This window comes from Dipodomys merriami, unplaced genomic scaffold, assembly GCF_024711535.1.
Source record: "Dipodomys merriami isolate MVZ:Mamm:240054 unplaced genomic scaffold, mDipMer1.0.p SCAF_369, whole genome shotgun sequence".
Classification (NCBI taxonomy): Eukaryota; Metazoa; Chordata; class Mammalia; order Rodentia; family Heteromyidae; genus Dipodomys; species Dipodomys merriami.
Window position 1 is genome coordinate 303,665 of NW_027205259.1, and position 16,981 is coordinate 320,645.

Below are 16,981 nucleotides of genomic sequence, written 5' to 3' on the forward strand. Positions count from 1 at the left end.
CAATTTGTAAAATATTGGTTTGGGTTCCTGGGTGAGTGAACTTATTATTGTGTGTGTATATGTCTGTATAAAATATAAAACAAGGGGGTAATGCGGCAGGGTGGGGAGAGGGTAGATGGGAAGGGATGGGAAGGGGAAACAAAGGAGGAGGCAACATGTAATTATAACCCCTCTGTATGGTATTTTCACAATTAAAAAATATATAAAACAAACACTAGTATTTATTAATGTGTAACTCTGTGACAGCATGTTCAGGAGTGTTCATGGTATACTTTATTCCATTTGGAAATTTGTGACAGCATTTGTAGATTTTAAGTACAGTTTCACTTTGTGCAAATGGCATCATCAATTGTGATGTGTATTCCTTTGTCATTTTATTGAAAGTAAAGTTGACTCCTCAGGATATGAAACAGTGTCCACCTTGAAGTGGGATTTACTTAAATTTTAGTTGTCATAGAGGAAACAATATTATTACTGCTTTTTTTGTGACATTACAAATCAGAGAGAAGTCCAATGCTTTATTGCACTGTGTGTGTGTGTGTGTGTTTTTTGGGGGTCCGGTTGTGGGGCCTGAACTCTGGGCCTGGGCGCTGTCTCTCAAGGCTAGCGCTCTACCACTTGAGCCACAGCGCCACTTCCGGCTTTTTTCTTTTTGCTTATATGGTGCTGAGGAATCGAACCCAGGGCCTCAGGCTTGCAAGGCAAGCGCTCTACCACTGAGCCACCTTTCCAGCCCGTGTGTGTGTGTGTGTGTGTGTGTGTGTTTGTGTGTGTCTATACTAGGGCTTTATTTTTGATTCTCAGTAATCTCCCTTATCTTAGCTTTATAGCTCAAGGCTGGTGCTCTACCACTTGAGCCAAAGCTATATTTCTGGATTTTGGTTGGTTAATTGAAGGTAAGTGTCTCATGGATTTGTCTGCCTAGACTGGCTTTCAACCACAATTCTCAGATCTTAACTTCTCAAGTAGCTAAGATTATAGGCCTAAATTACCTGAGCCTTGCTTTAATCCCATTTACACATTATCAGTCTTGTAATTTGTAAATTGTGAGGAGCTCAGGCTCTGCTTCACTAGGTCATTTTTTTTTTTTTTTTTTTTTTTTTGTCGGTCGTGGGGCTTGAACTCTGGGCCTGGGCGCTGTCCCTCAGCTCTTCAGCTCAAGGCGAGCGCTCTACCACTTGAGCTACAGCGCCACTTCCGGTTTTCTGGTGATTTATTGGAGATAGGAGTCTCATGGTCTCTCCTGCCCGGGCTGGCTTTGAACCGCGATCCTCAGATCTCAGCCTCCTGAGTAGCTAGGATTACAGGCGTGAGCCACCAGCGCCCGGCTGGTCATTTTTTTCTTGAGAGAAATCTGAGACAATGAGGACAAAATAAAAATATCTAGTCCAAAGTATGAAGAGTTAAACACCCTCCTGCAAAATAAACTGCTCTGGGTACACACCTACAACTGACTTAAATCCTGCCTGCTCAAGTCTGAGCTTAAGGAAATTAGCAAGAGTGAGTTTTGTTGAACTTGGCTAACCTTTCTGCACAGGCTGTATGGATGTCAAGCTCTAAGCCTAAAACCTACATTGTGCTTTATGGCCAGGCTGCACACACAGGCTTTTCTCATCAATGCTTTCACAGATTAAAATAACACATATTCAAAATTCACAATAAAAGTAATGAGCTCTCCTCCTTCTCAGATGTAGGTTATTCTCCCCATAACTTTAAGAAATAATTTCACCACACAATTATGCTTACTCTTTGCTCTGTATATTTCACATACAAAGATCTCTCCCAAATTTATGTTGAATTATTATTTAGTGACCACTTCACTGCTACAATACCGATCCAGGGGCATGCTCACAGACCAAGGGTTCATTTAGAAGAATGATTAGTAGTTTAGTTTCATGGAGATGGCGATTGGTCCACTGCCTTTTTGGAGTCAATTGCATTGCCTCACTTTTGAATCTGGGCTTGTGGATGTACTTGATGGACAGGTGAGGTGAGGCTAACTCAATGGACACTGTGCTGTCTAATGCTTCTAACCCAGGCTGTCTTTGCCTTCACCACGTGAAGGTATATTCATAGATCCAGCGTCAATAAGCTCCCATGATTCTTTGGGAATCCATAGAAACTAAACAAGACTAGAATGGACCTTAAAGGGGAAATTGCCTTGGGTCTTCTGGATGAAAGATAATACTTGTTTCCAGAGAGGGCTCTGGAAGAGCTTTGGTGTAGAGCTACTATTCAGTTATACAAAGGGGTTACAATTCTCTAAGTCAGGTTATAAGTCTAATGCTTCTTGGTCAATGTCACCCCTTCCTTTATTCTCTCCCATTTCACCTCTCCCATCCTTACCCTTAATATACATAGTTCATTTTTAACATACATTGAATCAAATGACCACATTTGCTTGTTCTTCCTCCCTCCATTCATGAAAGCCCCCTCTCCACAAAAACTTGTTTCCACTTCTTGTATCCATTTGGATAAAGAGTACATTAGTTGTTCAGAGCCTCTATACCTTTGGATTCCTCCCCCCATCCTTTATTCAGTTTATTTATGTATATACGTATAAAACCATGCACACGTTACCATACCAAGTAGTATTTTAGATCTAGTTTCCACATATGAGAGATAACATGAGCCATTTTGCTCTGTGATTCTGGCTTACTTCACTTAATATTTTTTTCCCCTAGGTCCATCGATTTCTGTGCAAAGGACATAATATTACACCTCCTAATGGAGAATACAATTCTATTGTATATATGTACACATTTTTCTTGCACTCATCATTTGTAGGGCATCTGGACTGTTACAATAAGTCATTTCATTGTAAATATGTCAAAGGATTTGATAATGTGAAGATCTTCTGGAGGAACTACAAAGAAACGTGCTTTAACTGATAAAATGATAAGCTTGAATCTGATGCTGTTGGTTCATGCCTGTAATCCTTGCTACTCAGAAGACTAAGATATGATGACCATGGTTCAAAGCCAGCCGAGGCAGGTAAGTTCCTAAGACTCTTACCACCAATTAACCATCAAAAAGCCAGAAGTGGAGGAGTGATAGAGTGGTAGAGAGGTAGATTTGTTCAAAAAATCTCTGTGACAATGCCTAGGCCCTGAGTTTAAGCCCCAATACTGGAAAAATACAAAATTACAGGACAGGATTACAGGTATAAGGCACTGCATCCAGCCTGTACTTGAATTTTTAAAAGCTCTTTTCCTGCTAATAAACATTGTAGAATTTATATAAATGTAGGCAGATAGGAAGGAGACGTAGAAGGAATCTACAAGTCCATCTCTGTAGTTCTACTAGACACAATATTGTAGTAACTGACAGGTTGAACAAGCAAATTCCACATAATGTATGTGAGTCCATGTAACTTTGTTTCCCAGTGTTCTCTTCAAAATATCTAGATAGGAATAGATTTTTCTCAAATGCCTCAAGGAAAACTTGTTTTGTCCCATTATTTTTCTGATTATTGCTAATAATCCATTGCTATGTAAATCTGTTGGTAATACACACACACACACACACACACACACACACTCAAATTGACTCTCCAGTCTAAGTAAGCAATTTGAATGACTTGTCTCCTATTGTTATACAAACTCTCCTCTTAGAATTTTCTCATGTTGTCCTTGTAACAGTTCACATCTGTTGTTGGAGAAGGAATATATTCTGTTCTATTTCCTTCCCTGTGTAGTTACTATGCTACTACTTCTCTGAGGTTGGAGAGAAGTTAGAGGTTCAGTGCATAGGGTTTTCAGATTTTACTTTTTGAAGTCGCATGGATGTTGGCAGATGTCTTTGGGTGTCCGCTGTGTACTTGGTAACTAAGTGAAACATTCCCTAGGCAATTTCCTTGCTCTGGATAAATTCAAGTGTAACCTGTGTTGTCCCTGCCTCAAACATCAGGCCTCGAGCTGAAACTCAGTGCAGAAGGAAGAAGAGCTGAAATCCACCATCTGTCACATGGACTTCTGTCTGGGCCCACAGACACTTCTGAAGAAAAGTCTTCTCCCAGCTCAGGAATGAAGGTCAATTCCAACATATCTATGAGCTATTTAATAAACTTTTCTCTTACCCGAGGTTTCACATAGTATCACACATCAGTTTACCACTCCCCTACACTGCACAAGATCATGAAGACCTCAGTGTAGTTTCATGGAAGCCTCAGTGTCACTGGCCAGTTAGTTGCCTGTATAGCTTTCTCCAAATTCCTCTTTATAAAATCTCCCTTCAGCCTGGTGCTGTTGACTCACGCCTATAATCCGAACTACTCAGGAGGTTGAGATCTCAGGATCGAGGTTCAAAGCCAGCCCTGGCAGGAAAGACTGTGAGACTCCTATCTCCAATAAACCAGGAGAAAACCAGAAGTGGCGCTGTAGCTCAAGTGGTAGAGCGCTCGCCTTGAGCTGAAGAGCTAAGGGACAGCGCCCAGGCCCAGAGTTCAAGGCCTATGACCGACCAAAAAAAAAAAAAAAAAAAAAAGCCAGCCCAGGCAGGAATGTCCCTGAGACTCTTATTTCCAATAAACCATTCAAAAAAGAGAAAGTGGTGCTGTGGCTCAAGTGGTAGAGCACTAGCCTTGAGCTGAAGAGCTGAGGGACAGTGCCCAGACCCAGAGTTGAAGCCCCACGACCGCAAAAAATAAAAATAAAAATAAATTCTCCCTTCATCTGCAAACCTTTTTTACCCTGGAGATGAGAGACACACTGAACCATATTATGGCTTACATAATTCTTTCCTTTGAAATTCTGATGTTTGATAGCTGATATCAAACTAAATGTACACTCATTATCTTAGAATATCAGCTAAAATTTGACCTTAGCATGTCCATGATCAATATATTGATTTACTGGAATATAATGGAGACAAAGCATGCTTGTGCATGTGTGTGTGCACATACACAAACACACACACACACACATACACGCACATCTGGAAGATTCAAGGTCTGAAATAAGATGCCTAGGTAGAAACATTCCTTGTTTCCTTTAACTAGTAAGTATTCTCCAACCCAGTCATTTGTTGTTTTTCTGCTTTAATTACCTTGACTGTAAAATGAAGATAATAGCCCTGACCTCAACAATACGGTTATTGTGAATGTTAATGAGATAATGTATGAAACTTACTTAATAAATTGTAGCCTCCGTTATTAACAATGTTTTCATCTCAGGCAATAATGCTACAATCCTTGTTATTAAAATTATAAATGTTCTCTTTATAATGTGTTGGTTTGGCATGTAAGGATATTCATGTGCCATTAATATTCTTTTGACTATTGTATAATGTTCAGCAGTACAAAAGTACAATAATACTCAATGTTTAACTGGATGCATGTATCATTTCTGATGTTTTATCTTGTCAAATATCATTTTCAACTGATTTTTATCTGTGAGAATGAACTAAACAGGAAGTTTTAGATCAAAATATAATTATTTATAAAACATAAATTGTATTGAAAAATTATTTATCAAAACTAATACCATTGTATACCATAATGCGAAGATTGATTATCTTAATGTTCTGGCCAGTTTAGTACGAGGCTCTGACTGGAATATAAGAAGATTCTTGAAAGATAATTGAAGGCATTTATAGAATGCTTTTTCCCAACAGAGCACAAAAGAGTTCCACAAACACTTCTGAACCTGGGAATTAGCAAGCGTCATTTAAGATTGTATAAGTAAGCCAGGCACTAGTGGCTCTCACCTATAATTCTAGCTACTCAGAAGTCTGAGATCTAAGGATGGAGATTTAAAGCCATCCTGGGAAGAAAAGTCTATGAGTCTCTTTTCTCCAATTGACCAGCAAAAAAACTGGAAGCCAAGCTGTGGCTCAAGTGTTAGAGTGCCAGCCTTGAGCAAAAGAAAATAAAAAAGCTCAGTGACAACATATAGGCCCTGAGTCCTAGCCCCAATACTGGCACAAAAACAAGAAAAACCAAGATTGGAAAAGTAGAAATCCATTCTAACAGAACAGCAGAGTTCCAGAACATAACTACACTGGCCATTCTTTTCAATTGAGAAGGAAACTGCAGTTAGCAGGAACATTGGTGATGTGGGTTGTGGTGACTCATGACTGATATGCAGATTGAGTTCCCTTAATTATTCAAATACTTGTAGCAATTAGTGGTTAAAAAATCTATTTAAATAAAGTAAATAAAAAATTTGTTCTTCCTTAGCTTATTATATTTTCATTAAATTCTTGACCACGGTAACTGTGAAGTGATATAGTTCACAGTTGATAAAATCAATCACAAGGGAGTATAAATCAGCTAAACACTATTTTACAATAGAGCATATGGTATGTAGTCAGTTTTGACATTAGATGAGAGGCCTTACGTATATCAAGAGAAGAAGATACTTAGGCTCTCTTTTCAGCATTTCTGATGGGGACTATTATGAGGAACATGGCCATGTAATTCAGTTCTCACAAAGTAATTAATACCCTGTTTAAGATACCACCTTTCTTAAGTTATGTAGTCATCAAGACTTCTGTCAGAAGTATCTAAATTTAAAATACACTATTTGGGAACAGCCTGTGATACTCTCTGCCCATTTGTCTTTCTCTCTCTTCCTCTCTCACACACATACATACTCACAAGCACACACACAGACACACTTGTCTGTGCTCTTCAAACTCAGAGAGACATGTGACTTCAACAAAAGCAATTATTTCCTCTACTACCAAATAACAAACCCTGGACTGACCTTATAAAGTAGTGGCAATTTTCCTAATTTTAAGAGTGCAATTTGATTCGTTGTATTTTTCATTTTTTTTATCCTTTTTAAATCCTCTCTGGTTCCATAACTCACGTCGATGACTTCAGCCTGAAAAAGAAGAACACACGAAGAGAGATAAAGCCTTTCGGGAAGAAAAGTGTCACTTAACCCAATTAATGTGTTAAAATTATTTGTGGTAATTGAAATATTCAAAAGAAGACTGACTCTGCCTCTCCCTGTCCTCATCTCAATAAACTTGATTTTTCTATTTCTACCAGAGAAAGATGAGTCTCCCAGTCATGTGGGGGGAAAGTTTTAGTCATTTGTGCTTAGCACTTTCTCTTTTAAACAAATTACAAACTAAGCATATTTCTCTTGTTTTGTTCTACATTCATGTTTCTGCAATTTGTGTTATTTTATAAAGCACTGCAAAATTAATTGCCTTAAGGGACAATAGCAATCATACCATTCTCTGGCTTGCGAAAATCCAATGATTCATTTTTTACATAAATTAAATTCAGAGTTCTACTAGTATGATGAAATTATTCCCAACTGCTCATATCCTTGGTTTGCCTGAGCAGATGTGAATATGTGAATGATAACTTCTTGGATTTTGCAGTATGCAATGTGGGAAACCACATGTGCAAGTCTAACATTTCAGTATATTGGAATATGCTCCCAAGATATCATTTTGTTGTTGTTGTTGTTGTTGTCAGTTGTGGGGCCTGAACTCTGGGCCTGGGCGCTGTCCCTGAGCTCTTCAGCTCAAGGCTAGCACTCTACCACTTGAGCCACAGTGCCACTTCCGGCTTTTTCTGCTTATGTGGTGCTGAGGAATCAAACCCAGGGCCTCATGCATGCAAGGCAAGCGCTGTACCACTGAGCCCCCTTCCTGCCCCCAAGCTATCATTTTTGTCACAAATCACCCCACCTACTATCTATAGTTAAATAATATCACGCATTTGTGTTACTCATTTTTAGAAATTCCCTTTTGGTAGCGTAGAACTCTCATGACTCTGTGTTGACAATCAAATGAATCCTCCTGTGGCAAAGGCAGCCCTCTCCTCTTCCCTGGAAAGCTATACTGAACTGCAGGACCTACTTAACATGCATTTCTATTACCTTAGACAGTTCCTTTCAACTATACTTCCGCAATTTCTGTCATCAAAATGGTAGTTGTATGTCTGCCTTCCAGGATATGTACAATGTGTAAAGCAAAACATGCTATTTCAAATTGTATCATTATGTACCATAGACATGTGGATAAAAGAGTGAGTGAGAGCAACACAGTGAGAAAAATGAAGACTTGAGACTTTCCACCCTTCCCACCAAGAACCAATGCACTTCACTTATAAACAGTTATATGCAAAGGGCATTGCTCACATGAGTTCTTTTGTGAAATAAATGTTTCAAAAAGAAAATATGAATACCACTGAATGATACATAAATCTATCTACTGGAGAAGCATTTCTAGCATGAAATAGTACTTTAGAAGTTGCATTTATCTGCATCTGCAAAAACTAGGAAAATATCAATGCCATTTCAAGTCTTCTCTGCCTTAATGAATTTCAGTTATCCATTATCCACTTATATAAAATGTTTTCTACTTTAAACCTCAGCATGATCTCTCCCACCCTCAAGACTCTCCTTGGACCTGTGTGTATGTGGAGGGGGAAGGTACACCAGCCTCAGTTTCTGATACATAGAAAGATCATGTAAATGTCCCAGGGCAAGCTTGTTTTCACCCAACGGTGTAGTATACAGTGCTACCTCATGAATCTCAAGGTGATTTACAAGAAATCTAGTTGCTGAGAATGTATCTGTCAGAATGGCTTTTCATTACAATTTTCTTCCTATTAACATGTAATTAAATCAGGTGCCTTTAGTATAATTTTTGAATTTGCTGATGCCATTATCATATAAATAACTGTTGATCTGTGATCTTAAAAGACTGATTACATATTAGTCACATATTAATGATTGCATTGCACAAATGAGAGAGTTCAGATTTTTTTCTTCCAATTCTAAGCTGCCTACTAATTACATTTGATTCAATGACAGCATCTTCAGACATGTTTCTCAGGATGTTTCTCAGTTGGTTATATTAAAAAATATGTTTTTCTTATTTAGAAGAGGTTGAGGAAATTCTTGCTGCTCTGGAAGATAAAGGTACGGCTGTCTTATCGTGTTCCTATCTACCAGAATGACATAGCAATGACAAAAATACCAATTCTCTAAAATCTTTCACATTATTAAAAAACATCAATGTCACAAATGAACAAGAACAATTTCAATTAAAGGGTTCTTCAATCGACCTTACTTAAAAGTATGTGTCAATGGATCAAAGCATGTTAGCCTGTGTAAGTTTTATATTTTACACAAAGAAATGTTTCTTAAAATGGATATCATTATATCTGTCTATTTTGGCTTCCACAGTTTGAGGCAGTACATTATAAATCAATAATTACACAAGTGCCAATGTTCTGAGGTTTTGACATGTGATAATAAAAATGTATCTATTGCCTTCAGAGGGTATCTTTGAACCACATCCTTTCTGAAAGTCTTTCCTGTTCACCTTCAAGTCAGCTCAAAATCACAGCTGCATGAAAGCACATTGAATTTTTCTGAGGCATAAATCAATATGCAACAGGAGGATAAAATGCCAAGCTTTTTCTTTTCACATGTTCACAATGTTACAATGAACTGCTTCTCATCAAATTTGTCCCCTCAGTATAGACAATCATTTACTCAACCAGCAGAAGTACTACATTTAATTTATGTCCAAATAGCAGGGATTATGTCATTTCTCACATTAATTTTTGAACTAGGAACCTAAAACATCAGTAACAATTGACAAGGAACAATAGATTTTATCCCAGGTGAAAAAGGAAGCCATGGTATTACTCTGCAGTGGTCTACATAAAAGCAGTTGGAAAAAAAGCTGCATATTTTAACATTAATATTAAAATACCTACTCTTTATATTATAACATGTGAGGAGTGATCAACCAATTAGCAAAGACTGAGAAGCTGGAATATTAAATGTGATCATTCATACATCAGTTGTTCTTTGATTTATAATTTGAGAGCATCTAGTGCAATAAATCACCAAAAAAAAAAACCTGGGGGGAAAACTATAGAAATCTGACATCCTTCATATTCTTGCAGCTTAGAATGCAAATCTTCTCTTTAATAAGGGTGTCATGTGATATTGACATAAATAAATCATTTACACAAAGATGTTTCATATCAATGACTTGCTGAAAGAGGTTTCCCCTCTTTGTTCGGTTGTGGGGCCTGAACTCTGCACCTGGGTACTGTCCCTCAGCTCTTCAGCTCAAGTCCAGCATTCTACCACTTGGGCTACAGCATCACTTCTGGCTTTTTCTGCTTATGTGGTGCTAAGGAATTGAACCCAGGTCCTCATGCATGCTAGGCAAGCGCTCTACCACTGAGCCACCTTCCCAGCCCTGAAAGGGTTTCAATTTTGTGACAAAGAAATAGAATGTTGAATTGGTCAGTCTTTACGATTATTAAACAGATACACCCAGGAACAGGCAATAATATAAAATAACATAAAAGTCCCTACTGCATCATGGGAACTGTTCAGACAATTTTTAACTTTTGAAGTAACCATCCTTCATCATCATTTCCTACAGAAGAAAGATGAGGCTCATGTTACATGATTAGTAACACAAGAATGGAGGGATTTTCCCAGTAGATGGGTTTTTCTTACAGGAAACCACTTCATTGCTGAAGATGCTGAAGACTTGACAGCTTCTGAACAAGGACTTCCCATGGGTAATATTAGGTTAAACATGGAATGATCCATCATACTCCCCAGAAAATGGTGTGTCTTCCTGTGCTCAGGATTTATAAAACACCAATTGGTTTGCTTAAACAACAGGAGTTTATTGCCTCACAGTTCTGGAGGCCAGAAGCCAAAGATCAGGATGGAGGCCAACTGGATCCCAGGGGAAATCTCTCTTCCTGACTTGCAGACAACCAACTTCTTTCTACCTAGGTCTCAAATGGCAGGCAGACACAGACTCACAGACAGGCAGACACAGAGAAAGAAAGAGGGAGGGGGAAAGAGGGAAAAGGGAGGATAGGAGAAAAAGGAATGGGGTAGAGAGATGGAAAGAATATGAATGCATTCTTGATCTCAGATATTTTCTCTGGGATCATTTCTTGTAAAGACACTAATTTAATCAAATCAGAGCCTACCCTAAAGACCTCCTTTTATCTTTAACTACCCTTCTGTAGGCACCATTTCTAAATATAGTCATATTGGTAGTTTGCTCTTAACCAATGGATTTCCTCCGAGAGAGAACATTCAGTCCAGAGTGGAGCCTAATAATATAATTCCTGTTTTTAAATATAAAATGTATGCGAAGGGAAGAATAAAGTTACCTAGACTTTAATAAAAAATAGCTTCCAAGGAATTGGGGAGGTGGGGAGGGAAGGGAAAACAGTGCTGGATAGGAAATATACTCGTTACCTTACTTATGTAGCCCCTCTGTACAGCACCATTACAAAAATATTAAAACAATGTAAGTGAAAAATAAAATTAAAAAATAGCTTTCAACAGATGCTTTTGTTTACAGAACAAATCTACACCTTATTTTTTAGATTTCTCCTTCAGGTGAAGAAGAAAAATCAAGATAAATTTATTAAAATAAAAATGTCAAATCCTTTGTGAATAACTCTGGAACTACTGCAAGAGAGAGTCGGAGAAACATTAGAGCTTATAGGTATAGGCAGGAATTTCTTGAATAGAGCCCCAGAGACACACACATAGGTGAGAGACTCGACAATGGGACTACATTGAAATAAAAAGTGCATAGCTAAAGACACTGTTAACAAATGAGAAAAAGAGCTAACCAATTGGGAAAAGATCTTTACCAGCAATACATCAGACAAAGGCATAATATCCAATATATATGTAAAGCTCAAGAAATTAACCTCTCCCAAACTTAACAAAACAATCATTAAATGGGCAAGAAAGGTAAGGAGAGACTTCTCAGAAGAGGAAGTAAGAAAAGCAAAGAAACACATGGGGGAATGCTCATCATCCCTGGCCATAAAGGAAATGCAAATCAAAACAACCCTGGGATTCCATCTCACCTCAGTTAGATTGACCAACATTTTAAATTCAGACAACAAATGCTGGCTTGGGTATGGGGAAAAAGGAACCCCACTGCACTGCTGGTGAGAATGTAAGCTAATACAACCACTCTGGAAAGCAGTCTGAAGGTTCCACAAAAACTAAACACAGACCTTCCCTATCATCCAGCCATACCACTCCTAGGCATCTACCCTGAGCATCATGATATGATAAAGACACCTGCCATACATAGTCATTGTCATATTATTCGCAATAGCCAAGATACAGAAACAACCCAGATGCCTCACAAAAAATGTGTGGATACAAAGATTGTTCTACCTTTATACAATGGAATTTCGCATAGCTATTAGAAAAAATAAAATAATGTCATTTGCAGGGAAATGGATGGAACTAGAACAAATCCTGTTAAGTGAGGTAATCCAAGATCAGAGAGACAAACGGCACATGTTCTCCTTGATATGCAGAAGTTAAATCTAAAATGCACTGAGATATGACGAATTATACAGGATTCTTGATACTCACATATATTGAAACCAAAAGAGAATAGTCTTAGGAGAGAATCACAAAGGTGAAATACCCAAGCATTGCTTCATATGTACACAAAATAATAGACATATTTAAATAAATTCTAAAGATATGTAAACAAATTACTTATTTTACATTTTCTAATGATTCTATATTCATTACCTTATATACAGTGTATTCAGCTGCATATCAGTGGGAGGGTGAGGGGGGCATGGGATCTGAAGTAAAAGGATGAAAAAATGCAGCAGTGGCATGCAATGGACATTGATTAAAGTGAACTATACAACTCATGGGTGGAGATGGGAAGGAGGGAAAGGGAACGTATTAGGGGACAGATGACAGTGTAGGAAAAGAAATGTACTTATTACCTGATGCATGTAAATGTAACACCTGTGTGTATCACCTACAATAATAAAGTTAATTTTAAAAATCCTTTATGAGTTATAAAAAATAAATGCAAATACTAAACTTGTACTTTTTATTACAAATACAAAGTACAAAAATTGAAAGACATCTTATATCAAATTTTCTAATAAATGTGAGTTAATATAAATAAAAGCATACATTTCTTTTCATATGAATTTCTTCAACAATGACAATCTTGTTCTTTTTTAATATGAAACTTTATAAAAATAAAAAATTAAATCTTTAAGTAGAATTTCATTTCAAATACAATTTTCTAGATCATAGAAAAGAACCAGGCCCAAAGAAGCATAGGTCCCATGGTTTCCCTTATTTGCAATATCTAGTATAGGTATGAGTCAAGCAGAAAAGGTCAGATAATGTGATGTTAGGAAAATGAAACCTTAAATATGTATTTTAATGTTTTCGTTTCTTTCATGCATATGTTTCTAACGCATTTATAAGATTATTTCTTTGTTGCTTTGTATGTCCCTCCCCCACAGTGTAACCCCCGCTTTCACTATATTTGATGTCAGTATAACATGTGGAGGAGATGGGGGCAAACAAGTCGTTTAAGGATACATGTGGACCTGTTGCAACAATGAGAAGTACAAAATGTCATGTCAAAACCAGCTTTACAATGTCGGGGGGGGGGGGGAGGTGGGTATAATTGGGTGGGGGGAGGGGGGAGGCTGGGAAGGGAGGTGAAGGGTAAACAAAGGAGGAGGCTGCAATGCTTGGTAAGAAATGTATGCATTATCCTGCCCATGTAATTGTAGCCCCTCTGTACAGTATGTTCTCAAATAAAATAAAATTAAATTAAAAAAAAAGAAAAGAACCTGGAGAAAATAAAATGTAATCCTAACAAATAATAAATTTATAATAGCAATCAAAACATTTTAAACTTGACAAAGCTCAACTACTAGAAATATAGCTAACATATGCACAGGAATCTTATTTCTAACCTAGATAAATAACTTGGTAATTTCTATTCAGTTCTGTTCTCTTAATGTCAATAATTACAATATATAGGAAAACATATTGAATCTAGATCAAAATTGATATTGTCACAAACTTAATTGGGCTAGAAACAAGTGTTTGTTACATGGCTGCAGCATTTGTGTTGGATGTCTCCATTCTTCATTAAAAATGAAATATCTATATAGTTTAGTAATAACCAAACAACTAAGCTCTGATGGCCTCTCACTGCTGACTAAAATCACATCCATTCAAACAATATATTTCAATATTCATGGCAATGCTCATACATATGCAGATGAGAAAACCCGTAGACTCTTTCACAATTCCACACAATGGTCACAGTCAAGCTCTATTTTCATTAACAAGCACAGCATAGGCCCTCAGTAAAATAAGGAATAAATGAATGGATACACATAAATGTATATCCAGAGTAGTTAACATTGAAACTCAAGGGACAAAAATCACATAGCAAAAGATAAGAAGTATTTGCATTTGGAACTGGGATGTGTTGCAATTGACTTTGCACTCCTAGGATGCTAGTGCAAAGAAATAAATGGTAAATAATAAGCCAACCATTGTAACTTCACTTTTGAAAGATTCAGCCACACCATTACCACACTAACATTTTCTATGGATGCACACATTTTTATATAGTTAACACACCTCTAAGTAGCTTATTATAGTAATTGTTCCCTTTAATCATTAGAAGAAGTCAAAGAGATAGATTACCTATTCTCATTTTTCACATGAGGAACTTCATGTAAAGAAACATTAGACAAAGCTTTCTCGCACATAGCTACTACATACTAGATTGTATTTTGGACACTCAGCAACACGATATGTGACCATGTGATTGCCAAAGAAAGCAGGTAGGGCAGGTAAGAAAATGAAAGGTATGTACAGGTGAGATCAAGAGGAGCAGGAGCAGATAAATGATGGGGAAATGGAGCCAAAATGTTAATGTACACATGTGAAAAATAGAATCAGAACAACTGAGGGAATGGGTGCAGTTGAGATGGAACAGGAAGGAAGAATGGCCATTGATCAAAGATGCATGGTACTTGGCAAGACCTTTGTTCTTGAGGATAATAAAATTAATAAATAAAATAATTTTATAGAAATAAAAAAGAAAGTGAATGGAAAGGTGATAGCTTTTGGGGGAAATCACACAGATGGTGGGATGCTGAATCTTCAAAACTCTGCCAATGTGGGTTAATTTTAAATGGACTTTTCTGGATCTCTGTGTTTTCATTAGGAAAAAGATGACTTTGAGATAGAAAAGTAAATCAAATCAAAATTGTAATGTGTCCAATTCTGCCTTGCATGATCCTCGCCATGTTTTTCTATATTCACATCTCTTCCACTAATGCTGGCTTCCCCAGCCTGAAGCCTGTGCAGCTGAACAGATGTTGGTACTCTGAAGGGAGCCCTGCTATCATATTCTGGTGCCATTGCCTTGAAGTTATCAATGATTTTGAATATAGGATTCTATATTTGAATCTGGTATTGACTCCAACACTTAGGTAACTGCTTCTTTTGCCCCTTTCTACCCTTCCACTGGCTCAGCAAAAGTCACTTGACTGTTAAATACACTATACAGTTTGGCTTCAGCTTACTAAAGATGCCTAGAATGAATAAATATTTCATTACAAGAAAAGCACACACGTCACCCACTGAAACTTATCTCACTTATTCCTTTGCATTTTCAAATTTTCCCTCCAATATCAGACCTTAGATCACAGATTTCAGATGTCAGGTATGAGATGTCAGATTTCTGATTACAACCACTCATTAATACTTTGATTACTCCAAATCAAGACAATGCATTGACTTTGCTCTGCTCTTCTCCACAGCAGGATTCTACTTTTAACTAATTATCTGTGATATATTAATATAATTTCCTTCTTTATTGTGTTTATTTAAGGGTTTCAATTATTTTTATTTTCAACCACATCTTTATAAGGTACATAATGGTAAGTCAAAATATGTACACAACATTTAATATTTAAGTTAATACCAATTTATCAACCATTACTAAAATTGAAAAATGTTTGCTGTTATTGCTGTTTAAGCTCAAGATTTGACACTCACTCAGCTTGCTAGCTCCACTGATGATCTACCCCTTGGGGCTGAGATTTTTCTAACAAAACCATGACTTACACCAGGCAACACCTAGGATAGTATGAAGTAAAATAATAAATAAATACTTGTTAAATGATTACTAACACTGATGCATGTAAAGTCTATGTAAAGACATCTCAAAGATACATACATATGTGTGCATCTCAAATAAATAATCTAATATCTAATACAAAAATAGATTATCAAAGCAAAGCAAAAGTGTTTATAGAATCATCAAGTAAAGAATCCAACATCTGAAATTCCAGCATACTCTTCACCTTCTGTGACCTTTAAAATCACACAAATTTGGGCAGAGGCATAAAAGATCACCTCCATATCTGCTCTTTGTAGAAGGTAAGAATTTGATACTTCAACATTGTACTTTTCCTCTTGCTTTCTCCTAATACCATAGCAATCAAGATTTGAAATATATATACATTCATATATGAATATATATGTATGTATGTATATATATATATATATATCACAAGATGAATTGAACTGCTTTTCGAGTGTATTGGCCCTTTGTGTTTCATGTCACTGTTTTTGGCTCTGTCCACCCCACCTTTATACTGCGACCTTACTGCCATTAACTTGGAATGGATTGACTCTTGTTGAGTGCTATAGGGTTATAAGCCAGTAAAATGGTTATCTTGGATGTAACAGTCCTGACATGCTGCATTGACAAATTTATGTGGTTTAAGGATTTTCAATGTACTTGATTTTTGAAGGCCAGCAGGACACTATTTTGTGAGGAATTGGAGGTAGACAAAATTAGGACAGCTCACAAAAGAATCTTAGTAGCAGATAAACTCTGGCTGGCTGGCTTCCCCATGCCATTAAGACACATGTATGGGGCCCTCTACTGTGTATTTTGTAAAAAAAAATATATACCAAGAAGTTGGGCAACAGTGGCTCACACCTCTAATCCTAGCTACTCAGGAGACTGAGATCTGAGGATCACAGTTCAAAGCCAGCCTGGGCAGGAAAGTCCGTGAAACTCTTGTCTCCAATTAACCACCAGAAAACCAGAAGTGGCTCAAGAGGCAGAGCACCCAGGCCCAGAGTTCAAGCCCCATGACTGACCAAAAACAAAAAACAAATAT

At 37.2% G+C, this 16,981-nt stretch overlaps 1 protein-coding gene across 1 annotated transcript in view; it reads right to left on the reverse strand.

Annotated features, from left to right (window-relative positions):
* The window catches only part of LOC138804550 (inactive N-acetylated-alpha-linked acidic dipeptidase-like protein 2), a gene marked incomplete at its 3' end in the record, with an annotated part of 613,633 nt that overhangs the window by 224,097 nt on the left and 372,555 nt on the right, over positions 1-16,981 (reverse strand). Inside the window, exon 4 of the mRNA XM_069988885.1 lies at positions 6,708-6,827. Coding sequence (XP_069844986.1) covers positions 6,708-6,827 — 120 coding nt within the window. The remainder of the gene's footprint in view (positions 1-6,707; positions 6,828-16,981) is intronic.